General features: G+C 44.4%; 2 protein-coding genes across 2 annotated transcripts in view; one reads left to right on the top strand and one right to left on the bottom strand.

Moving 5' to 3' along the window:
- The window catches only part of SOWAHA (sosondowah ankyrin repeat domain family member A), a 2,314-nt gene extending 1,508 nt beyond the window's left edge, over positions 1–806 (top strand). The window contains exon 3 of the mRNA XM_010579186.1: positions 3–806. Within this exon, the coding sequence (XP_010577488.1) occupies positions 3–806 (804 nt within the window). The remainder of the gene's footprint in view (positions 1–2) is intronic.
- Positions 807–13,111: 12,305 nt separating this feature from the next.
- On the bottom strand, positions 13,112–25,442 carry SHROOM1 (shroom family member 1). Its single transcript, XM_010578819.1, has 7 exons — positions 24,100–25,442; positions 22,621–24,048; positions 21,342–21,412; positions 17,180–17,761; positions 16,648–16,798; positions 15,129–15,401; positions 13,112–13,366 (listed from the first exon to the last, which is right to left on the bottom strand). The coding sequence occupies exons 1-7, from the start codon at positions 25,429–25,431 to the stop codon at positions 13,112–13,114; spliced, it is 4,092 nt and encodes a 1,363-aa protein (XP_010577121.1). The 5' UTR covers positions 25,432–25,442.
- Between the last annotated feature and the right edge of the window lie 409 nt (positions 25,443–25,851).

Genomic DNA, 25,851 nt, shown 5'->3' with positions numbered 1-25,851 from the left:
AGGAGGAGGAGGCGGCGGGGTCACGGTCGCCCAGCCTGCGGCGGGGGCCCAAGAGCCATCGGGCCAGCGAGGAGACGGCGGCGGTGCCCCTGGAGGAGGCCGAGCACCGGTGGCTGGTGATGGCGGCTGGCGGGCAGTGGACCCAGCAGCTGCACGGGTTGCTGCTGGGCGACGCCAGCTTGGCGGCCCGGAGGGACTTCATCTCAGGCTTCACCGCCCTGCACTGGGCCGCCAAGAGCGGCAACTGCGACATGGTGACGAATGTCATCAGAGCGGCCGAGAAGGGGGGGACCCGCGTCAACGTGGACGCCAGGTCGCACGGCGGCTACACGGCCCTCCACCTGGCCGCCATACACGGCCAGGAGAAGGTCATCACCATGCTGGTCTACAGCTACCACGCCAAGACCGACCTGAGGGACTACAGCGGGAAGAAGCCGCACCAGTACCTAAAGGAAGGGGCCTCCTCCGCGGTCAGGCGCTTGCTGGGGGACCCCAGCCTTCCCCACAACGCGGAGCCCTCCGCGCCCATCAAGAAGACCACAAAGCTTGCGGCTTCCATCTTGAGCTCCACTAGCACTTTCCTGGGGGTCATATCCGATGACATGGCTTTCTACGACCTCACCAAAGGTTTAAGGAAGCCCTCATCCTTAAACAAGCTCCTGGCTGCCACTACGGGCCCGAGGAGGAAGCCAAAGACTAGAGGGGGCTTCCCTTCCTATTCCTCCCTCTCCGAGGTAACGGAGGAGGAGGAAGAGGAGGTCGTTGTGAAACGCAGACCCGTTTCTGAGCTGTTCTTTGGCCACTAGCCTTCTCGGGATCGAAATTGTTTAATAATGTGACTGGGGTCTCGATTTCCTCTCGCAGAAGCAGCTTGGATTTCTTCTCTCCGTGTCTCTCTTTTTGGATATTTAACTAAATCAGCGATAGGGTCTGGCTCCAAAAGCCACTGGCTGAGACCCAGCCCACAGACGCCTGTGGAAAGGGAGCTGCCCAGGGAGTGTTATAAACGCTGTATGTACCATAGTGCTGATGTATCGGTGGAGACTGCAAACTTTATACTTAACGGTTGAAAAACTAAAACAACCTCTGTGTGCGTAGACAGGTTAAAATGCTTAAGGTACAGCCTTCTTGACCGGCGTTCCTTGGCTGGAGAGCACAAGTAAGGTAAAGAATTGCATATTCTACACTGTGAACAGCGAGCTGGTAGCTGGCTACTTTAACATGGCTTGTTACATAGCAGGCTTAAATTATTAGAGGAAAGATGCATAGTTTTCTATGATGTTTCTGATTATTTTGGTAACAGAAGAGGAGTATTTCTATTTAAAAAAAAATTGTATTTAACTTTTTCAAAACAAAGTTTCTCACTATCAGAAATACTAACATAACAATCTCAATTTTTGCCTAATGCATTTTATTAGATTAACAACTTTAAAAATAAAAACCCCACCCTCAGCACTCAAGTCACCATGACCTGTCTACCTCAGTGTGAAAGCTAGGTTAGCATTTTAAATTTTTTTTTCTCTTCCTGAAAGACTTTCTGACTTTCTTTCTCTTCCTGAAAGACTTCCTAGGTGGGACTAACCACATGTCTTGATGATACTGTGAACATTTGAACTTGTCTATAGTTCAGTCACTTAATCTGAATAAAAACCTTGTTGATATTTGATAGTGAAAAACTGAACTAAAGAACCGGGAATAGGATCCTGCAGAGTTTTCTGAGTAGCCAACTGGAAACAAAGCTAGGCTCGTATGTCTGATTCTTTTTATTTAGAACTTGGCCTTTGATTTTGACCTATTTACAATAAATATTTCTAAAAATTGGGCTTTAGGTTATGTTAGGTGTTTCATGATAGAATGTCTGCATGATCTCTTAAAGCAATGTTTATCTCCACAGCATGAATCATTGACTTAAAACTAACTCTTCTTTTATATCATAAACATAATTGTTCTATATATAGAACTACACATAGCTCCAAAAAGCATGCTAACTGCAGGTTAAGTAATAGATTTGCAGTGAGATTATTATTTTTTTAATTACTATTGGGTTAAAGTTAATGTGAAAAGGCAGAGCTAAGAACAGAAACTGTCTGACTGCTGGGGCCAGTCTGCTAAACTGTCTCATTTTCTCTAAAAATGTAACTAAAAAAACCTGTGTAATTCAGAGGTGACAAAGGTGATAGCAATACTATGCTTGCTCTGCTTTTCAGCCCCGTCAGGTGTTTTGGTTTCTGCACTGAAACACTTGTTTGCATGCTTTGCCTTTCTTTCCAAGTCAGTGACTTCAGGAATGTTTTTTTCAGCCTTGAATCAAGCTTAGTACTTCTAATTGGCTGTAATTGGCTTCTCCCAAATGCTTGGCAAAGAATGCTGTACAGGACTGTGCTGAAGGTGGAGGCACTGCCCGCTTTTACCTTCTCCCCGGAGTTGGTGACATTTGTTGTAAGGGTAATCAGCGATTGCAGAGGGGTCTGATCCACCTGCTCTCGGAAGAGACTGGATTATTCTGCGCTGGTCTGCTTCCGTATTGAACTAATTAAGTTGTTAAGCAAACGTTAATGATCAAGCACCTCATGACTTCTATATCTGGAGTAGGGTTTAAAAAAAAAATAAAATCCTATTTGCTCCATAGCCATAGCTGTTGGTGTGACCATTGACCAGCGTGGTCAGTTGAAGCCTTGACTTGTGCTACGCTGTGTCAGCTCGCAGAGTTCCAGGAAAAAAAAGTCTGTCGCTCTGTTTTAAGAAGTCTTTCCAAATTTACTGACATTAAACACTTTTTTTCTGTATTTACTGAAACTACAGAAGCATGCGTGTGCATTCGTGTTGCATCTGAGGCACTGGCAGGACTAACGCTGCCTGGTAAAAGTGTTCTGATTCTGTGTGAATTGGAAATGCTCTCCGGTTTGACTCAGCCTGATAGGGAAGTTTGTTCATTAGTTATGGCTATATGTTTGATACCTGTTCAAATAACATAGCTGAATTTTTAGTGCTAATTCTGAGTAAAGCCTACTTGAGTCGGAGGCAAGGTTCAAGGATAGAGTGTTTTCTGGTTAAAAAAAACAACCTGACCAACCTGTAAAGCGTGGTTACGACTTCACCATTAGGAAAGTAGGGAGAAGGTTTCATTGCTCCTGTATTGTTGCGTCAAAGGAAAAGCAAGAAGTCACAGCTGAGATAAGACTTCATTGCAGCACGTATCATCAAGGAAACTCAGCACTACTCATTCCTCAGAGGCATCACAATGATGAGCTAGCGTGATAGAAAAATGCCCAGCAACAACAACAGAGCCCTCCTCCTTACAGCGTTCCCCGGGGAGGTGCTCCAAGGCTTGGCAGGAAGGTTGCGACACAAAGGTGGGGAGCTCACAAGGTCGGGTGCTGTGTGTGGGGTGGGTCAGGCTCTGCCAACAAGTTTGTGCAGTGACTCAGCTCATTCCTCCTCCTTGTTGAGCAGATTAAGGAAAAGATAGTATTTAGCTAGGCTGTGATTAGTATACCCAGTGCCATATGACTTCAGGTGCAAACAAACAAATACTGAGAGGTATTGAGAATGCACTGCTGTAATCTTAGAAAAATATATATTGCCTTTAGTTTGAAGTAAAACCAGTCTATCAGCCTTTCTGGGTTTTGCTTTCGCATGTTGCCATTTACACTGTGGAAGGGACACTGTAGGACAATCACGGCAGTGTTTTCCTGGCAGAGACTAAGGCTGGGACTGTTTTATGAATCCCTTGGCTTGATAGATGCTCCTTAATACCACAATGTCGAGCCCAAATCCAGCTGAACACAGTAGGATTTTCACCTGGATGAGTGAGAGCTGTCAAGTTTAGCCAGGATGCCTTCACAAGCGACAGAGCCAAGAGGAGGACTGTGGCTCCCGTCAGTGCGCTGGCCCGGGGCAGAGGCTGTGCCGCAGCGTGCTCCACGGGCTGGGCAAGCAGCCTTTTGAACCTCTGGCCCAGCCCAGAGCCGGGAGCTGCCTTCCCCACCATCAAAGCTGATTGCAGGAAAGGATAAAACCAAAAAACCCTAGCCCCCTGGGCTCTGCTTCTGCCCTGTGGAGATGGCTTACGTGGTGGGGGAAGGCTGGCAGCTGCGGAAGGCTGGAGATGGAAGGTGCAGGTGAGGCACAGGACCGGGATTCAGGAGCTTGGGGTTGTATTTTGCCTTGGTTACTAGCCTGCCTACTTGCCACGTCTCAGTTCTCCTGCTGTAAAATGGAGATAATCACCCTGGCCACTTCTTTAAAGCACACAGTTAGTATCGATATTCCAAAGTGAAATCAAGATAATTTTTTTTAGACCTGTAGGCAGCACGAGCAGCGTCATCCACAACTTGTGAATGCGTGCATTCAGTGGAGCACCTACACAAATAAAACGAGCTCAGATTTTAGTTTAGCAGCATCAGAGATCAGCAAAGCTAATGTTTGTCTGACCCTGGCTCAGTCCGCCTTTCTAAAGATAAGTTGTTTCATCCACTCCTCGGCACATTTTGTTCCGAGGAGTATCAGCTCAGAAACTTGCACTGAAGAGGTTAGCAAACAAGCTTCAAGCCGTGATTCTATACAAAGGGACAGACTTTGTCCTCCTGCATGCGGCTGTTTGAGCAGCATGAGGCAGTGCGGTTGCGGTCAGGCTCAAATAAATTTTTTGGCCGTCTCCATCCCCTTGTGAGTGCTGCACAGAAAAAACACCTGTTCTACGAAAGCCCTGGGAAATGCCGCTCCTGCACCGCAATGGAGTCTTTACGAGATTTCGACTTCATCACAAACCCAAGGTCCAGTGGAAGAGTCACTGAATAACTCCAACAGACCCAATGGGAGTTGCAACCACCAGCTGAAGGTAGAGGAGGCCTTTCGACAGTCCCGTGACTCCCCATTGCTCGTCCCTTCTCCTCCCGCTCTGCACGTTTCCACTATGACCTACATTCCTTGGATGCATTTGCCTCCTGATTTGCATATTAATCTAAGTAAAATGGCAACATGGCAGTTTTTGCTCTTTCCAGTGATTTGTACTAATGTGGGACCCCCCAAATTAAGAGGTTGTTAATAGGGACTTGGCCGGCACATAGCACGGGCACAAACAGCATGGTGTTTGTTTGTTGGAGGAGGAGAACAGGGACAGAGCAGGACAACACAGATCAAAAGCTCTGCATCGTAATGAGGAACATTCATTTTCTATTCTAGTTCCAAGGTTTATTTCACTAATTTATCAGACAAAGCAAATCATTAAGCACATCTAGCCCATATATGGCGTGTGCAACCCCAAAACGAACCATCACCAACTGCTGGCCATTGAACGATGGTGGCTGGTCACCCGCTAGCCCTTTTGGAGTGAACTGCCAGAAAAGTCCCATCAGGAGACACTTTCTAATGGTGGTGCAGCTGCCTGCAGTAAAAGAGTGTCCTTGCCAAATAACCTAGACTAGTTCAGAAAAGGCATTTAGAGATAGATAAACTGTTCTCACCAAACTCATTCCACTGATGAACACCGTTACACCTGCAAGGGTTTCTAAAACAGACCTGCTGTAGAAGCGCATGGTGCAGCCCCCATCAGCAGCAGTCTGGTCCTACTCACTGCCCCTGAAAGGGGCATTAAAAAAAGAAAAAAGCCAATTGCACCGCAAAGCATTTTTGGGTAGATTTGTATCAACAAACGCTTCTGGTAGAAATGCAGATCATACAAGGGAAAGACTTTCTCTGTGTAGAACTCACACGATTCCTCAAGTGAAATAAAGCATACCAGCAAAAAAGATTTTTCTGGCCAATCTGAGTATATCTACCCAGCACAGGGGCTGGGACAGGATTCACTGCAGCAGCTCTGCCAGTAACACCCCCTAAGCTAGCCTGAGCCTTGGCAACTTCTCTGAAAACACATAGGACGCACAGCCAGAGCTACACCCAACCGCTTACCTCCACAGTCCCCACCTCACATCTTGCCACACACCCATCATTTTACATAGTCTCTTCGTCCTGTTTGAATTGGCCGCCGCAGTATCCTTCCTTCTGCTAGCCAACTCGAGACAGCCAAGAGTGCGTGTTTGTGCTTTACCAGGCTTGAAACAAAGCACAGATTTAAAGGGTCTTTGGTGGCAATAACACCACACTCAAACGCTGCCCATGATGTTGCACTGTGTGCTGAAATCATGCTCGTTTGTGTCGCAATCCTCAGCAGGGCCGGCAAGTCAAGGTGCTGCACGGACCAGTACCACCACAGCCGAGCTGGGAAAGCTCCAGCCTTGCTACAGCCACTGTCCACAGGCAAAGCTGCACTGCCTTGGTCCATGCAGGGTTTGCTCGGCAGTCACACAGTGCTGCAAATCTGAATCCTTTCAGCTCAGTACATTCAGGGCTTTTTTTTTTTAATTATTACTGTGATGAAAAAAAGCTCTGATCTTAAATTAAAACAATAATCTGCCTCTGAGCCCAGGCAAAACAGATCCATACTATTAATATTAGCACAGCTTTAGTATGTCTTCTTCCCCTTCTGTGAAGAAAAAACTATGGATGTGCACAACAACAATGATGCTGGCACTGTTCAGCTTTCTCTTCCTAGGTAGGACTTCTGCTCTGTGTTTGCCCCAGGTAGAGCATTATTCTTTTTCTTCATCTGAGAGCACAAGTTTCCAGCCAAAGCCAAACCACCATTTCCCAAGAGGAATTCCTTTCATCCTGCCCTGTTTCCTTCCTCCACCTCCATCCCCATCACCTTGAGACTCTCCAGACAAGGTAAGAGACCCCAGCTGAGAAGCGGAGCAAGCACTGTGGGCTCACTGCTGACACAAACCAAATAACCTTCATTTTCACTGAATAAAACACAACACCCAAATGCACAAGCCCTGGATGCAAGGTCATGGTATTGTGGTGCCAGGCCCTCACTCCCCAGCATGCCTCCAGGCACCATGGTTGTCCTCACCCACTGCTGAAAGCATCCCAACGCTGGGGTACACCAGGGAGGGGGGGCTTCTGCATCCCTGACTGCCAGAAATGCTCTTGCAGAGACCACAGTCCATGAGCTTTTGCTCCATAAATAGCATTTTTAAAGAGTGTGCAGATGTGGAGGGGAACACATGGAAAACACTCCATGGCATAGAAACACTGAGACACTTAGGCTCCCATGGGCCTCAGATGGAGCGCGGTGGTGGTAACATGTCACCCGTGCACAGCGTGGTGTGCTGTCGTTCTCTCTGTGAAAGGCAGCACTGCTGGCCGATTTATATCCCACGTGAAGCAGATGGTCTCAGTACAGCCACACCAGTAAGATTCACCGATACGGTCACACCACCACACTGCAGTGGTACCAACAGACTTTCTCACCGTGTTTTTTGTGTTGTATTTCCTTCCACCACTCTCCCGCAGTAGTTACCCCCTTTGCAGCAAAGCACGACGACTCTGCTCCGAGCTCGGGTCAGCTCAGGGCCGGATCAGCTCGCTCCTCTCCATGCAGCCGTCTGTCTGTCCACCTCTGCACTCTGTTACAGACTTTTGCCCATCAGTGAGAATTGCTCAGACCACTTTCTCCTACCGCCAGCTCCTGCTTCCCGCTGTGACATTGGGTGACACTGACCTCGTGCACAGGAGGGAGCAGCTGGACCCCAGAAAAGGGTGCTGGAGCCACCAGCCATCCCATTAGGAGCCCCCATCCGGGGCAGGGATCTCGGGAGGGATTGTTTCACAAGCGGTTCCTTCTTGAGGTAGTTTGGGATGTTCTTGTTCTTTATATCATCGGCTGAAAGCCATTAGAAAGACCTCTGGCTGTTTATGCACATTTTTAGGAGCATCTCTTACTCTCTAAATCAAGACTATCAGTTCAGGCCCTATTTTCTCTCCATGGATTTATCTATGAGCTGACTCAGCTTGAAGGCTCATGTGACATTTTAGAGTCTCTCTGATAACCTTCAATGCCTCTCTTCGTTTAGCAGTGACATTCATGTACTGCTTCCTGAGTGCATTTTGTGAAACCCAGAGGTTGCATGATTCCTACAGCCTGATTATTCTTTAATGTATACGTGGGCTCCCTTCAGGCGTAGAAGATTAGCTTTGCAATACTGCTCTGAGTTTATTTTTAAAATTTTGTTCAGATGGTTGCCATGAATTCCCAAAGCAGAGAGAACATCCTTCTACTTATTAAATACAGCTCTCACAAGCACCAAACAGATCTTTTGCAGAGTACATTTACATTAACCCCTGCACCCCTCCGCTCCTTAATTAGCTCCACATGCAGAAGTCCCACAGCATAATGCCCCAGTGGAGAAAACAAGGCCAGGGTTAAAAAAAAAAATAAAAATTAAGATCCTTCAGCGCAAGAGGCTGAAACAGCAGCTCCTGATCCAGCAGTGACTCCCACACATTGCAGTGGGTGTCAAATCACATTCTAAATGAGCCGCTATGTCTAAAATCCCTGCAATTGCTGCCAAGACACTGTCAGATGGGTGTGATGCACTGTCTGCTCCCACTGACCACTTGCTCTACCCCACACCTGTAATGCTGGCTCATCTCTCTGGCTCTAGGCAATAAAAGGTATCTTTTTACCCTGAAATCAGGCCCACCTGCTTTTGCTTAGCAGAACACAAGCTACTGCAGTTTCTTCCCTCACACTGCTTGTGCGTGGATGGCCAAATGAGTTACAGAGATCATTCCTGGAATCCCACCAGCCTCCCCACAGCCAGAACCCCACACGGGAGATCCAGGCTCTTGCATTTCACCTTCTTCCTTCTCCTCAGCACTATTACTTTGCATTCTCCTGGATGTAGCTGTAATTAATTCATACAGACAGCTCACCGCAGGTCTCTGATAGCAGTTCTCTCCTCGTGGTGGGGTCACATTACCTTCTACCTGGGATGTTAAGAAAGTATTAAGCTTGCAGGCTGCAACAGGAGACTCCCAAGCGTTCTGCTGCCTGCGGCTGGGCAGCAGCGGGGAATTCCTGCCTGCTCTCCCCAGAGGGTCAGGTAGCAGAGAGTTCCTTCATTCCTTGCATTCCCCCAACACAGACACACACACCTGACTTTGTTTGCATAAGAAGCGTCTCAGCAGGTCTCGGCACTGGGGAATTACCAAGGCCCTGAAGCCCCTGGAAGCCAACAGCTTTCCAGGGCTTTGGGCAGCAGTTGGGAAGAAGCGCAGAGCATTAAGGCTTCCCTGGTCTAATGCGTGCTGGGCAGAGACAACTCAGTATCACGGCTGGAGAAGTCACAGACAGAAGGCTAGTGGTGCTTATAGTAATAATGCACAAGCACTGCACAGGGTTTCATTTCCATAATCCTTATGTTTGCAAGATCTGCTTCGCTAAGACGACCACCGGTTACTGCTATTTACAGCTCAGGTATTAAATTTGTCTTCTACCTGTACAGGGTCAGAAAAACTGTCTGGAGCAGTGTGGGATCACAGTCTTGTAAAAAGAAGGTGCTCTGCATTTCTGGCATTCTTGGCTTCTGCGCTCCAAGAGGAAGGAAAGGAAGGCAGAAGAAACGGGGAACTGCGTGAACTCAACAGCAGTGGTGCCGGCTGAGGCCGGGGTCGGCTGCCTCTGCGCTGCAGCGATGGCAGACACATGCAGGTACTTGGGGTTTTTTTCTCACTGTTGCTGCAGGAACCTGTGGAAGGAGGCACCACGGCTGGAGAAGGGAGAGCCTGGGAAGGCTGTAGGAAATCTGCCTGTTTATAGGAAGTTTCTCATGTTATTCCCCAAAGTTAAGGGAGTATCAGCTAAATGGCATGACTTGAAGTTGGGAAAAAGCCGCTACATAAGCAATGGTTGTTGTTATGGGGATATAATTAGTGCTTTAAATACTAAAACTTCAGAAAAAGGCAAACCCAGTTTTTTCCCCAAATAGGATTCAAAAGCAGGTGCTTAAACCATTTCTTGACTTCAGCCTGTACTTCTAAAGACTACAGCTGACCGGAGTGGAGAGGGACGCTCAACGCATGTAAAACTGGCTGAGCTATGGGATGATTCAAGGTCTTGCTCAGTGGGACAGAGTCCTGCAAGCCCCACAAACAAGCTCAGCTCGCAAGCTCCAGTTCAGAGAAAGATTTTTTTAAGCTAATAATGTAAACTGATGTGAAGACAAGAAGATCACCCGGAGGATGTGGACACCACCTCCCTGATGCAGTCCTCTCTCCCAGCAGCTAAGAAGTAAAGAGCCCTGGCCTCTTTAGAAGGAGTTCTTGGCCAGCACACATCACCTCGGTGCCACTCCACACTGCTAAAATGAGATGCAAGCCCATCACTAAAAACAGTGTCTCTTCCTCCTGCAGGTAATGGCTGCGATTCTGAGCAACCAAAGTCTTTCACCAGTCTCAGAGGTACCCAGGGCTGCTCCTCGCCATTCATCTGAGATCAGATTAAATCATTATTTGCATTTACACAGCAGACTGATTTTAAAAGCCCACATCTTAGTATGTTGGTGTGCCAGGAATGCTGCACATGGCTCAGGTCCAGTGTGAACTACCACCATTACCTTAGGCTTGGCCACTGGTAATAAATCAATGACAAATGATAAGTATCAAAATTGAGACCCACCTGACGATCCAAATCTGCGGGTGCTTTGGAAAGGGGGTTGCTGCTTGCCAGCAAAGAGGTTTCAATGTCATCGCTGTATCTCTTTTTCACTTTGTCTGAAATTCAGAGTTCTAACGAAGTAAGAAGGAGCACAGATATTTGACTTTTTGGAAAATAGACTAAAAGTTATTTCTAATCGTTGCTCTTTGAAGCATACCTGTGAGTGCCAGTGAGGCAGGAGCAGCAATCTTTTTCTCCATGACACAAAAGATGAAAAAGGTAAGAAACTAAACAGCACAGACCCATTCTTTCCCTTAAAGGCAAGCATTAGCTTCAATTATCAAACATTTATTTCCAACCGGGTAGATCTTCCTCAACTAGGAATAATAATAATAGAGTGCACCTTCAAGTCAGGCTTCTCAAATAATGAAAACAGCTGATTTAACATAGCTCATATTTTTTAAATTCTCCATTGATTCTGTTAGCATCACTTCTGTTATTTTAAAGACCATTTAAAGGCAGCCTTCAGATTAACATATTAAAACCCTGTATTTATGGCCTTTTGAGAACAACTGAGCAGATCTACTCACAGGATCTACGGTGTCTGGCCATTTTCCCCCACGCATTAAGGCGATAACCACAGCACACATGGCAGCTTGGTCACTGCACTCCTGGAGTTACTTGTGCCTGGTAAAGCAGGGCTTTCAGCATTAAGCACAATCTATTTTGTTCAAATCACTAGAACAAAATGTTAATATTCACAAAACTGCTCTTTGCTATATACCATCCACTTGGACACTTTATTGCAAACATATTTACTGATACTTGGTACACATCACAAAATGGACTTCTGACGCCAAGTCTTCGCAGCCTTACTCAGGGTACTATGTTGTTTCTCTTGAAATGTGAGCAGGGCTACAGATATGAGTACTTCTGTATAAATATGCAAACTCAGAACAGAACAACGCTTATCTGTTGGAGTCTGAACAGCACCTGATGACACACTTGTTTGTTCTGAAGACAAATACAGAGCAGCTGACAACCTTGGAGTCTGGCAAGCTATTTGTGCTTTATTGCACTGTCGTGTAACTCCCAGGCCACCTCACAGTTTGCTCGTGGGCAAGTGCAGCACACTGTACCCTCCCTGGTGCCCTCTTTCAGCAGGCAGGAGTGCTGGCAAGTTATCCTTAACAAATGTCGCTCATGCAGAATGCATACAGTGGTCTCCTGTTCGTACACTGTCGTTTCTTGATCGGTTCATTCGTGTTGCCTGGTGGGTAAACTCAGACAAAGAATGCAATCTGAGGTAAAATGAACCCAAACCATCAATTTAAACCTACGTCAATTCCCCATCCTGGCTGGTTGTATGTTTATTGAAAGCTCACGCAATCCCAAAGGAGAAGATGCCTCAGGAACAGGACAGCTGCTCTCAGTGGTGATGATACTTACTGTAGTCAGGATACACACCACTAGTACAACATTTCTTGGTAAAGTCTAACATCGTGTAACAATGAACATCTATTTTGCCTGTGGAAGAAACCTGAGTTCGATTAGTAGCTCCTTTATTCATGGTCTAAGTATGTAGCTCAGACGGAATATTCCTCTCACTGAATACTTAAAACCAACCAAACAAAACACACTCCAATTTTAAATACAGCAACATCACTGGTTTGACTCAACACACAACATTAGTTTATAAAATTTTTGCTGAGGGATTTATATAAAGCTTCACTGAACCTAAATAATTTCCTCCACTCATCCCACCTACCTCACAAAGCGGAGCTCTCCCCCATGTTCAGCACTTCTTGTGCAGGCCGACAATTCTAAAGTACCTAAAAACAAACCCCTGAAGGTGCTGCTTGAAAAATAAAACACTTCAAAAGCACAGCGAGGACTTTGCAAATGACTATGCAGGAATAAGTTCAGAGTTTATCATTCCCCAAAGTGTTCATTTAAGCTGCCTTCATCACTGATTGGCAATTTTGTGTCAGTGAGGACCACCCTTTTTTCCGACCTCCTAAGACCTACTACTGAACAGCCTACCGGGATTACGCAGAGCCAGGAGAGACTCATGGATGGCAACTGCCAAGAAAGGAAATAATTATTTTCTTCCATTGCAGTGTATTTTTACTGTGTCATACATATAAACAGTAGAAACGAGGAGTTTCACTGAAATGGTCCATAACATTTCCTATAGCTTTGTGCAATCTCCAATTAAAATTTGAACACCTACATAATTTTTCATTTCCAACACTCAACCCACCCACAAGAGGAAAATATTTGTATCATTCTTTTATTGAGATTATGTCAATCTGGAAACAGATGGACAGACAAGAGGAAGGGGAAGTACACGCCAAGTTAATAGGAGCAACATATCCTATCAGTCATTTCCAAAATGCAGTCTGCTACATACTGTAAGATGCTGTCAGTTGGCCCGTCCAAAGGGGAAGGCACGTCCAGTGTGTGCCCAGAGCATCTAAGCACTTGTCAATACTGTGGCACTAACAGGATTGCAAGAATTCACCAAACCGAGCCCAGCGCAGTGAGCGCCTGTGGATTTCCAGGGAAACGTCACAAATTACAATGTGTAAAAAGGTCTGTTGGTGGGTATTAGAGGGGGATGCTTTTCTCAAGATTTTCTAATTGTTCTTTGAAATATTTAATCTGCTCTTCGAGGTCCTTCTGTTCAATCAGCAAGGAGGTCTTGACTTGAACAAAGCGTTGGTAGTCCTGGAGCTGCTGATCAGTCAGGTATTTGGCAAGGATACCAGAGACCACTCTTTCCCTACGATCTAGATTCTCTTTCAGGTCTTTTGCATCTTCCCGCTGTCTAGACAAGAGCTTGTGCCGTTCGTTCAGCGATTGCTAATAGAATGAAAAAACAAAGCAGCACACTATGAAAACTCACCATTCCTGGCAGACTGTAGGTCTTCATTTGGAAGCCACTGCCAATTTAGTTTAATTACTTCCTCTTGTGGGCTTTGTGTTCCACACAAGTTTTTTCTCAATTGAATTACTCATTCTTGTGGCTTCTAAGGTAAAAGACACCCAGTAAACCCCATCAAGGCTCACTTCTTCCATGCTGCCCTCAGGAAAAAAATCAATATACTTAACATTTTGGTAATTTTAAAGTATCCTGTATCCATCTTCATTCAGTTGGAAGTTCTTTAAGGCACATAGCTTTGTATTTCACAAGTTGCGTGTGGCCAGAGCTCCAATGTCATAGTAGAAAGAAAGTGTGACTTCTATTAAAAGGTACATGCGATAAAGTAACTTTATGATGCAGACAGTAACTGTTCATCAAAGGTTTCTTTTTAACAAACCCATGAGAATCAAGCCTTGCCTGTTCTACAGGATTTTAATACCTTTCACGTTTTAGCTAATTCTCTTTCAGCTGTAATGATTTTCACAGGGATAGCACTGCTGGAAAATGCCCAGTTTCAGGACCGTGTCCATAAATATAACACAGAGCAATGGTTACCATCGACACCCTAAAAACAGAGTCAAAGATCAAGACTGCTGGTTTTGCTAACATTAGGACAATTGCAGTGACTGGGAGATGGTTGTAAAAATGCTGACACATAACGAAGTTTTTACTGAGCACATTATTCAAATTGTTGAATAAATTATTGTAATGCATTTACTATGAAGAGTATAAACATAACACTAAAGAAACAGCAGCCCCCCCCCGCCCCTGCCAACCACAAAGCCAAAGTCAGTGTGGAATACTGCTCAAAATTATTCATGTTAACATGACTGACATTTTGGAGCAGGTAGATCCTGATTCTCCATATCACACTGCATGTCAGGACTCTTTTTGTGCCCTTCTGCACGTGAACTACAATAAACCTCTCAAGCTACAGGTAGGCAGCAGCACAGCTCCAGGAAATCCCAGTTTTTCTAACTCTCTGCTTTTCCAATTTCCAAATGAGAGATAACAGCAGGTATTGTATTGATAAAAACATGTCTAAAAGCAATAAGGACAGCAGGAAAGCATCATTCCTGGAATAAATTTGGCTTGTCTCCTCTAGCAAAAAAGAGATTTTTCAGACTTGAAAAGATCTCCTGATGACATGAGACAATTCCTAATTTTCCAGAAAAACTGGCTAGCTGAGTGAAACTACAGGGAATTTTATCTCAAGTTACAACCACATCTTCTTCCTGCTCGCTATAGTTAAGACAAGCCCATTAAGTGAAATACGATTTCAAAGGTGGTAATTACTGCATTGAAATTACCGGTGGAAAAAAAACCCAAAACCAACAAAAACCCCTCTGAAGCACAGGTTTGGAGCTAAGGGAGCAGCCCGAGGTTCAAAGGCCACCGCTCTGGCTTGGACCCTCTCAGGGCTTTGCTGCTGCTGCCACCCCAGCACCAAGCTGCAGAGCTCACTCTGCACTTCTGTTCTCCAGCATGGAACCTGTGCTCCACACCAGAGGCCCACTCTGCTTCAGCCGTGGAGACACAGCCCGTGGCATGACACTAAACGCTGCCTGGGCAACGGCTGTTTGGGATTCATGAATAATTTACAACTTTTGTTTAGAGCTGTCAGACAAATGAGGTGAGCACAGCCCCATCTGGAAAGAAGTGAACAAAACAAATTAAATACCCTGCTCACGTGTCACTCACCTTCTCCTCAGCATCTGTATTGTCATCGATCTTCCTCATGGCATTTTGGACTCGGGCGAGGCGGCTGGACAAGCAGAGCAAGAGGCTCACAACCTTCTCGAGGTCGCCGATGAACATCATGTAGCGCTCAAACTCATTGGGCTTGCAGACATCCCGCACCATTGCCTCCAGCTCCTCGCCTCGCTTGGCACACTCCCTGGCTTCAGAGAGGATGAGCTCCCTTTCCTCACACAGGGTCTGCAGCTTTGACTGGAGGCTGGAGATGAGTTCCAGCTGCAAAGGGAAAAAAATAAAAATCATAGAAAGCTGTTATTGCTAAAGAGAATCCATATCATCTCTAGAGAATGGATTTTCCTCACATCATCTTTGCCAAATTTTTTACTTTTAAAATAATTTTAAGCTCTGGGAAAGAAAAAGAAAAAAGGAAGTATTTCCTAAGCTGTACTTAATTCTCAAACTCTGAAAAGCAAATTACTGGTAATCACCTTAACTGGTGATATAATCCCTAGCTCAGAGAGCTTCCAATCAGTCAGAAGTGAACTGCAATAAAGATTACAACATGATTACAGATGGTTATGCTCTAAGATACGAGCATGAAGTCACAGCTTTACCAAGCTTTACAAGAACCGACTGGAATTTCATTTATAATATGCACAGAAAAAGTCAGTTCCATGGGTGAGTCAAGCAAGTCAAAGTGCCTAGGTAGTGAAGCAAGCAGAGGAGGCTGTTTGATACAGAAATGTTGATATGGAAAAAGGCACCGAGACCAGAGTGCGAGAAGAACCCTATCAGCTTTTTTGGAAATCAGCCAATGCCACCGTGAACAGGAGCAGCAGTTAGACAGTGGGTAATGAAGAATATCACCACACGCACAGCAGTAGGACTTTCAGGAAGGCAGATTGTCATTAACTGAGATGGAGCATGGCCAGGTTTCTACAGGGGGAAAAAAACCATGTAATTCTTCAAAGCTACATATTGCCTTTCCAAGCCATATTTCTATCACAGTCCAGCTATGTCCAAGCTACCTCTACTCCCTGTGCATATGGAAATTAATAGGGTACTGTAGTATGCAGAAACTGCTGCCAGTTCTCTCAGAGTAAAAGATATTTCTTATTTAGGCTGCCAGTTGTAATGAATTTTACCGATTTTGAGACCAGATTTGAGTGTTAAATTGTGAGTCAGCTACTGCACAGGAGCTGGCCTTGCAAGGAAACGTATAACCAACCCTGTGTGCTTGTTCCAGGTACAACCCATCCCCGATCACCTGCTGAAGAGAAGTATGTGGGAGGACAGATCTGAATCAAACCAGGCAGGATTTAAATGCCACCATTTATGATCAATATGCCAATTTGCCAGAACTTCACCTACTGGCACCTACTGGATTCAAAGTTAACTGTAAAACATTATTATTGGGATAAAAGTCATGAATAAAAATATCCACAGTAATATATGTGACATTAATAATAACTTTTTTGTCATGGCGAAGAAAGAGCGGTTCCTCTGACGGCCATCCACATACTTTCTTAGATGTGATGTCATCTAGGTCATTTGTGCTGTCTCTGCTCCTGTTCAGGACTTGGTTTCCCTTAGAGGTAGGACCTTCGCTCCTTTGCTTGGCATCGTGTTCAGATTCAGGACATTCTTCTGTTGCATCTCTACTACTTTTCCTGCTATTGGAACAGAAAATAAAAACCTGTGGCAAACGCTTCAGAGTTTTGTTCTCAAACATTGTGTTCATGGTTTTATCCATCTTGACTTCAGAATCACTCTCACAGCAGTATTTTTTCTAATTTTTTAAAAGATAGAGAGTAAAAGATTTGCAGCCTAGGTTTGTCACAGTCCCTTTTAATAAGGTATCACTGAACCGCATTTCTTCTGTCATATACCCATAGCCTCATATATTTCTTAATATGTAAATCAGAAAGCTAAAATATTTTGCTAATGAAAAAAAAATAAAACAATATGCTCAAGTCACCTTACTGCTAGTATATACATGGTATTCATACACTAAAATAGCTTAAAATACTAGATAATCGGTTTTGTCTACTTACTCATTCTCCTGCACATGCTGTACGTCTCCCTTTTTTCTGTGTGATTTATCCAGCATGGAAATGTTAACAGGAAACAGACCCTCCATCAGGTCTAAAGCAGTTTTTCTAACAGGATGAGGCATGAGAATATCAACCAGAGAATTGTCTTTGGCAATGATCTCCATAGCGAGTTCTTTGTATCGCTGGTCTTCAGGAGACGGCAGTCTCCTTTTGGGCAGATTTGTCTCTCTCTCAGGGAGAATATCATGTTGGCTATTGTGCAGAGATGTTTCCTTTGCAACTAAACCTTTAGCTGTATTTTTGTCTCCTTGGCGAGGCTGAGCTAACGCTGTCTGGCAGTACATTACTTGCTCCTGAGGAGCTGCAGGCTGCTGCTCTGGACACTTTATTAAAGCATTGCCATTCAGAGATTTAGTCCTGCATTCTTGCTCCATGTGAGCATCTTCCTTGCTTCCACTTCTTGGGATAGGAATAGAGGTTTCAGGAGTCAGCTCCTTAGTATCCTGACAACATGCACGTCCAATTACGTCATTGTCTTTATATTCATGATTCTCGCATCCATCTTTCTCAGGATCACAGAAACTATAAGAAAGAAGACACTTCCTTTTATTTGAGACACTTCCTCTGCAACAGATACTTCTGCAGACTGTTTAAGCAGCTATAGCAGTTGTCATTATCTTTCCAGCTTCCTGTTTTTATTAAAGTTTTTTAAATTCAAATTCCATAATATCTATTAATTTTGCTTGGGAAAAAGAGGGAGTGTGTAAAATGTCTAGCTGCACCAGTCTACATTGTTTGAATCCCCATTAAATTTCTCATTTTCTAATTATGACCAACATACACGTTTTCCGAAATAAAACTGTGGTAAAAACACCCTAAAATGTCACACTGATGCTGTTTGACAAATGTTTGACAAGCACGCAGCCATCCCACCAGCCTTGGTGAGCACGCTGCCAACGGGACGAGACACACGCGGGGACCAGGGCTGGCCGAGACCTTCCTCGGGCCACATCTGGGAACCACCTGGCAGTAACAGAGAAGGACGATTTGCACTTTGCCTTTCCCGCCACCAGCCCTATTGTAACACAGCGACTGTATTGCAAAAGGGCAAATCTTTACTGTCCTGTTCCTTACACCTTCTTATTTCTATAGTGAGAATGTTTCAACCCAAGGGTGAGAAGAGGTTTACGCCATCACTGTCTCCTGCGCACCACTCCCTTCCCCACTTCTCGGTCCTTCTTAGAGAAGACACGTAGTGCTTCCTTCTCTTTAGGCAAACTGAATACCAACACAGAGGAAACGCTATTCATCTGAGGGTTCTCTTTTGAACTGGCCATTAGACTTCAGTAAAAGTTTTATTAAATCCTTTCAGTTAACCATTTTGAGATCAAACTTCTACTTTTGAGTTGACCAATGCAAGTCTGACTCAGTGCTTTGAGTTTTCTGATGCAACACTTCAGGAGAAACTTTGATGGAAAAAGCTAATGTCTGCAGGGCATAAATAATTATATTAATGATGACAGAGTGAGTAAATACATGTAATTTAAAAACACACTTCGGACTAGAATTTGCAAGAATATAAGGGCACTGTTGAACACAAGATGATTGGAGTATGCATAGACCATCTTCTGCAATCACTGATGTTCCTATATACATCCATGTAACTGCTTGTGAGAATAGTCAGTACATCTGTGTATATATAAATACTATTGTATTAATCATGACTGAATGAACAAACCTATTTTTTCCTCTAGGAAAATTTTTCATAACCTAACAGGATTATGAGGGGACAGTAGAGAGGAAAGCTAGAGGGATTAAACTGAAGGAAGATTTATAAGCCTCCATTTAACTATGTTAACCTGGCAGATGATCTTCAAAGTTGTAGGCACAAAGCAAAAATGTCCTCCCTCAGAACAGGCATAGAGAGCTCACTGCAAGTTTTGTCCACCTTTGTTTAGCTCTTTCTCTAAGGCCACATATAAAAACAATGCAGCTGGGACAGAACCGGTCCTTCCCTCCCCTAAAGGTACTAATTAACCCTGTCCCTGTGGATGGTGTGAGTCTTTCCTAAGCCATATGTGGAGATACAAAGGTAGCCATTTCCTTTTCCTGAAGGAGACCGGACCAGCGGAGAGCGATGAAGAGACCTAATGCCTAACAGCAGAGATTGCAGTACCCCCAGTGAAGGGATGCACACAGAGAAAATACCAGACTTTGTTGTGCTAGGAAAGCTTTCAAATGCTTGGACTATTGTATTTAATCCCATGAGCCCCACACTATCTCCAGCCATTGCTTGTCTGGGCAGGTTTCCTGACACAGACGTGGGGCTCTGGGGAGAGCGTGGATGGTTTGCAGCTGAGCTGCGTTTACCCAGCTCAAGCAGGCACTGGCAAGACATAAAGCTTTTCATGTGGCCAAACTGAGCTGTTCTGTGGCTCAGCAATGAAAGTCTTGCTATTTCTGAAGTTCCACCTTCTCCCATAGCTTCTCTTCTTCAAGGTCTGCAGACACTCTATGTGCCAGCTTTAACACAGCCTTTTTAGCTTTTCATCAAAAAGTGAAGTCAGCTTAGCAAAGGGAAATTTAATCATAGTTTGTACTAGATAGTGACTAACAATGTCACTTAGAGCTATCTTATCTATTATGTGCACCTTTTCATTGCAATTAAAAATAAAAACCTCATTTGACCTTGATTTGAACCACCTGGTTCTGGTGATTTAGTGATGCCCTTAATGCTGGAACAGCCTTTCCATCAAAAAGGTGCTAAAAACACCCCCTGCAAAACACCACGGCATTGCAATGTGATGCTGTACCGTGATACCTAAATTAACGTGACGATGATGCAATATTGTGAACATGGACTGATGAATGTTTATGGAGGGATAGATGAAAGGAAGAGACACAGAGACACCCAAGAAAATCACTGCAAACAGTGGCAGGCCTTATTCTTACTCATTCTCAGGCCTCATTGCAATGGAAGGGGGTAGGACCAGCTTGCAGGCTAAACAAACCATCTGTAGCAGTTATCAGGGAAAATGGATAATACCAGTGAAAACTACCTCAAAATTACATTGTGCAATTGAATGGATGCAAGATATACATGAGGATGTCCTCAAGCTTTTTTCCCTAACCCATGGACACTATGGGTGTGGGTAATGATCATAGCTTGCTCTGCCTGCTGGTCCCGGTTGGAACTTTTGAGTAATTAATATTGCAAACATGTCCAGTCTACCCTGGATTTTCTCTCACAGCTCAGCAGCACTTTCTTGTGGAGGAAAACAAAGAGAAAAAACATGAGATACAGCTGTAACAGACTGAAACCTGTACTTACACCTACTTCCCAAAGATGATAATCTAAATTAATTACTGCTGAAACCAGTTCTGGATTTCTTTTCTTTTCATTACTTAGTACGTATTATAGAGGTCTGTGCAAATATGTTTCTGATGTTACTGTTCTGTCCAGGACTTCCAGATACATTCATGCTGACCTGCTAAGCCTCTTAACTAAACTAGGAAATCTAAGAAAAACTTCAAAATCTTACTAAAAATATTTTTTTTTTCCTAAGATAATCAAGCCTCCAGAAACCATTAAGATCTTTTTGAATGACTGAAACAGTGGAAATTCTCTTACTGCACAAGTTATCAGTGTCACTGCCTTCTTGAGACAAAGTTCAGATCTTTTTCTCCCCTGGTGCTCCTCAAACAAGCAAAACAAATATGGAGAGTTAACATACAAACTTTCTAGTTAGCTGTGTGTAAAGGGCACAATATTTTTTTCCTTTAGAAAACCACACCAAAAGCCCCTACTACACCACTCTGTAAGTACACACATTTTTCAAGACTGGGCATATCCGAGCTGTTGCAGGTGCCGTTTTTGCCGGAGCTCAGACGAGGGAGCTGTGATCTCAGAGATCTGATGCAGCCGGGCTGCTGCAGGGAGAGACGCTCACCTACACTCTGCATTTTCCACTTTTGCTCCACACAGGAGAAATTATTTTAAAGAATGTCCCAAAATGAAACAAATAGCATAGCGGATGAATGTTCCCGTATGGGCAACGAAGGATCCCAAGACACAAGGACAGAAGCAGACACCCACGACTGCTGTTGGAGTTCACACATCTTGGACATAGGCTCTACCTAGAACCCAGCTTCGCAGCCTTACCTGGGGGTGCCGAGGCAGCTCTCCCAACGCCGAGACGGTGCCGCTGCACCACTGGCACATCTGTAAGTGTCCTGGAAGTGAAAACAGCACAATGGGACAACCGGCGTTTTCAGACTAGGCAGCTGTTTAATTTTACTACTGCATTTGTTATCCCCAGAAACAGAAGCCAACAGTAGATCTCTCAGCAGGTTCACCAAGGTTTTTATTTTTGAGTGTGTCTATTTTCTTTTATTAAAGAAATTGCTATTATGCTCTTCCTAGGTAGCATCCCTTTTCCCTAGAAAACCAAAGAACAGCTGGCAACAAAGTATATACTCCACTCTCATTGACTCTCATAAAAATTCAAAAACCAGGCAGAATTGTGGAAGTTTGTCAGCCTCTTCAGTTGGGCAATTTTAGTACTATATTAAATTATTTGTTTTCTGACCCTTTTATCTTCTTTATTCTCCTTAACAACAATATTGACAGCTACTGTCCTTCAAATTCAGAAGCCAAAAAGGTTGGTCACTTATAAAAATGTCTCTGTAACAACCTTTTCTGGGGTAGGGATCTAATGTAGTTGCTGTAGGTAACAACAGTGACTGCTGAAACGCAAACAGCATCATCCTGCGTACCACACGTGTTCTCTGCAAATGTGATCTCTGAGTGCCAGACCCCACGCACGTCCTTCCGTAGCTCTGGAAGGGACCCTCACGTGCCCAGCGTTGTCCAGCCCTCAAGCAGAGCCTATGGCACTTGCACAGCATGTCCCGTGAAGCAGACACTCCTCTTCCTCCCTGCCTTTACCTGTGCACTTGCTGAATGATAACAAGTGACTCTGCCCAAACCGAGTATGTATTTCAGTCAGCTGTTAGGAAGTTTCCATTCTTATGCAATTCTCTTAGAACTTTTCACAATAAAGAACACCTTGTTTTCTGCAATACTTTCTTACAAAATACTTTCGAGAATAACGAACTGTCATCATTAACCATAAATACATAACACTTTAAAATTGGTAGCACTTCTCCCAGAATCACCCCAAATTATTTCTCCTGTACACTGCAAAGCAGAGCATGCATTTTGCTTTCAAACAGCTACACAGCATTTCCTATATATTAAGCAAAAGTGGCTTTTCCCCCACTTCTATCATCTCCCCACTACACACTAAAAAATAAAGTCTTAATTCCTCATTCGTGATGTTCAGCAGTTTTTCATGTGAATAGTCCCACAGTTCTCTAAAACAGGTAGATAGTCATAAGTCAGGCTCAAACACTAATTACTATCTTAATATCTTTCTTACCTGTGTGGAAGAAGGAGTTGATTTTGATCTCTCACGAGCTCTCCCAGATGCAGGATCACCTGCCTGTGGGAGACTTTCAGCTGACGCACACTTGCCGGTGCAGCTTCTGTCGTCCACTTCGCTGGGAGACGGGTCGTGCTTCAAGGTCGCTGTACCAGCAGTAGCAGAGCTGGGATTGCACCTGCTGGTCACGCTCAGTGGAGGAACAAAAGCCAAAGGAGAAGAAACATCTGGCAATTTTTCTTTAGAGAAAGCTTGGCAGAAAACCTCATTGTTTTGCATCGTCCTGCTCCCGTTTGGATTGGAAATCTTACCAGGAGGCCATTTGGGATGCGACAGCCTCTTCTGCAGGGGCGGCTTATGCAGTGGGAGGTGTTGTGAACTACTTGGTCTTTGGTTAATCTTTCGTTCCATGTATTCAATAAGTGCAGTATGCTGGATTTGTTTCAGCTCTGTCCTGGAGATACTTGAACTGGAAAGTGCCCTCCCTCTGTTTTCTAGAGTCTTTCTCCTAGCTGCTACTGTATCTTGCTCAGTGATTTCATCCCTGACTTGACTCCATGATACTTCCTTATCTGCTAGCTGATCGAGTTTCTCAGGTTCAGAATAACACAGTTTCTTTTGCTCTTTGGTTACCCTTCTCCTTCCCCCTATTCGACCTGTTTGTGGCCTCTTAATTTCTTCATCTCTATTGAAACTTTCCAAGGATTCTAGCTGAGGAGGGGAACAAGGAACAGGTTTGGCATCCTCGCTTGCACTGGATAACGAGAAAGACCTAAGGTGTTCAATTGATGGCCTTTTAGAGGGTTTCTGTCTCAGTCTAACAGGCAAACTCATCTGTAAGTCTTTTCTTTTAAAGGAGGTTTCTCTCAGAACCTTTTTCTGAGCCACTTTAAGTTTCTCTCTATAATCATTCTTGAAACTCTCATCCATGGATAAAGCAGGACACCTGACACTGAGATCTTCAGTCTCAAACAGGAGATCATCAGCACTGCGCTGATGGTGATGGCTGGTCCTTTGAAGCTGATTGCTTTCCCTTTCTATCTCTAGACACCGTGCTGGGGCAGAGTAGCTGCTTGCTGATAAGTCCTTTGGTGAGCTCCTCGAGCCCTCCTGACATTGGGTGAGTTTGCTGTGGTGCAGGATGTTTGTGGTTTTCCCCCCAGAAAGGTAGTAAAGCATGGGAGTCATCTGCCTGGTTATTTGTTCACCAGCAAGATCATCCTGTAGCTGTCTTAAGAGCTGTTTTTGAAATTTAGGTTGATATATTTGGTAAGGAACAGGAGGTTCCTTTTGTTCTAGATTCATGCTAAGGTCAGGACTGCTGTTACTAGCCTGTTTTTCTTTCTTGACTTCATGTAAAAACTGAGATGTGGAATCTTCCTTTGGTCCGAAAAAAGACGTTTGGCTAGTATTATCATAGCATTGCTTATTTGCCTGATCTGATGACTCCTCACAGCAAGGGTGTTCCGCTTCTACAGTATCACAGCTGCAGGATGGTGATGATCTCTGCATTTTGGCTTGTTGATTCAGGAGTGGTTCCCTTACATCACTCCCAATTTTTCCTTCAGAGTCATAGCACTGATTTTCATCTGTACAACTGTTCAGCTTCCTGGGAGCATTTTTAATTAGAAGAGCATTCTCCATATATTTTAAGTCACAGCTGTCCTCAAACACATCTTGATCCACATCTGAATGCAACTCAGCATGGAGCGGGCACGGAGCACAGGGCAGGGATCCTTTTCGTTGGGTGGGTTCTGGCACTCCGCTTTGCCGATCTGCTTCTCTGAAAGTTGGCTTACGTACACTGCAGGGATACTGTTTGTCTTCTTGTGTATCATTAACAGTGTTAGGGTTGGTATGCACTGAGTGACAGGACTTGGAGTTCATCTCTTCAGGAATTTTATAAGCATGAACTGAATTATAAGCAGAAAGTATTTTAGGGACATCAGCCACAGAGTCAGTCTTTAAATATTCTTGAAAAATGAATGAAGAAGGTCTGCTGAAAACGTGTGGATTCCTTCTCTTTAAAGGTTGTTGGGATGGGTTCCACTCTCCATTTTCATCCATCTTTAACCCCTGAATTTTTGACATAGATACCTCATTTGTAGAATCAGAAGAAAGGCCCTTGTTTTCCAGAGTCTTTCCCCTAGCAGCCACTCTATCTTGCTCTGTAACTTCATCCCTGTGTTGGGTCCGTGATATGTCCCTATCTGCTAGCTGATTGTCCTGCACGCAAGGAGCTGGATGCACACTACACTCATTGTGACTTCCAGAGTTGCATCTCCCTCTTGAGTTTTCCAGATGTCTGGTGACTTTATAGCTATCGAGTCGCGTGGGAGGAGAAGGCGGAGGTGCTGCCAGAGGCGGTGGTCCCTGATCTAAAGTCCCTCGCGTAGGAGTGCTTCCACAGCATTCAGCAAGTCTGGTGCTGTGACAGTTATTATGGATGCTCAGGTCTGGTGCTTTGTACGGATGCAAGCATCTGAAGTCAGAGTTTACTGCACTGAGATTATAAATACCTCTTACGTATTCTGAGTCCATGTATGGTACCTGCTCTGGAGGCAAACAGCAGTTTTCACCGTAACACGATGGGGTGGGATACTCTGGAACATTTGATCCCCCTGAGAAAGAGCTGTAAGCAGAGTCTACTCTTCCAGGGAGGTGCAAGAGATGGTCTACACTGCCCATCGACTTCACTGGCGAAAGACGATTACCATTTTCAGGAGAGGTCACGGCATCTACCAGCTCTCCAATTCTGCCACCTTGTCTGTGAGTCCATCCTTCTATCTCATTCCCAGATGAAGCCATGTTGTAGCATCAATCAGACTTTGATTTCTGGAAAATGTCCACAAACGAGTTGTTAGAAAAGCACATTTTTCTCTGTAGTCACATTTCAATAATATCTAGAGGATCCTAAAAAGAAAGAGAAACATATGAAAAAGACTCAGTGGGAGGATTCTGATCACACCTGGGGGGATCAGGCAGTAAGCATCGCATACATGCTCAAGATGTGAACTTGAAAATAGTATTTAGAGTAGCTAGAAGTAAATGTCTGGCTTCAGTAATTATCAGGATCTTGGAATGATCATTTCTGCTATCACAAACAGAGCAACTAAGTCTTTAATAACAAGAGTTCTCTAGATTTTCATTAAATCTAAAAGACTATACATACAGTTAGAAGATACCCTCTCACTATGTGCAAAGCATCAAGGGTCAGAATCAAAACTA

Source organism: Haliaeetus leucocephalus, unplaced genomic scaffold (genome assembly GCF_000737465.1).
Source record: "Haliaeetus leucocephalus isolate CR32 unplaced genomic scaffold, Haliaeetus_leucocephalus-4.0 Scaffold656, whole genome shotgun sequence".
NCBI classification, from domain to species: Eukaryota; Metazoa; Chordata; class Aves; order Accipitriformes; family Accipitridae; genus Haliaeetus; species Haliaeetus leucocephalus.
This window is presented reverse-complemented; position numbering and strand designations above follow the sequence as displayed.

Coding starts and splice junctions, on each gene's coding strand:
- SHROOM1 (XM_010578819.1), bottom strand. CDS start 25,431: ATGGCTTCATCTGGGAATGAGATAGAAGGATGGACTCACAGACAAGGT. Junction 16,799..17,179: donor CAGCATGTGCAGGAGAATGA/GTAAGTAGACAA, acceptor CTGTTCCAATAG/CAGGAAAAGTAGTAGAGATG. Junction 15,402..16,647: donor ATGACATCACATCTAAGAAA/GTATGTGGATGG, acceptor TTCCCTTTGCAG/CTGGAACTCATCTCCAGCCT.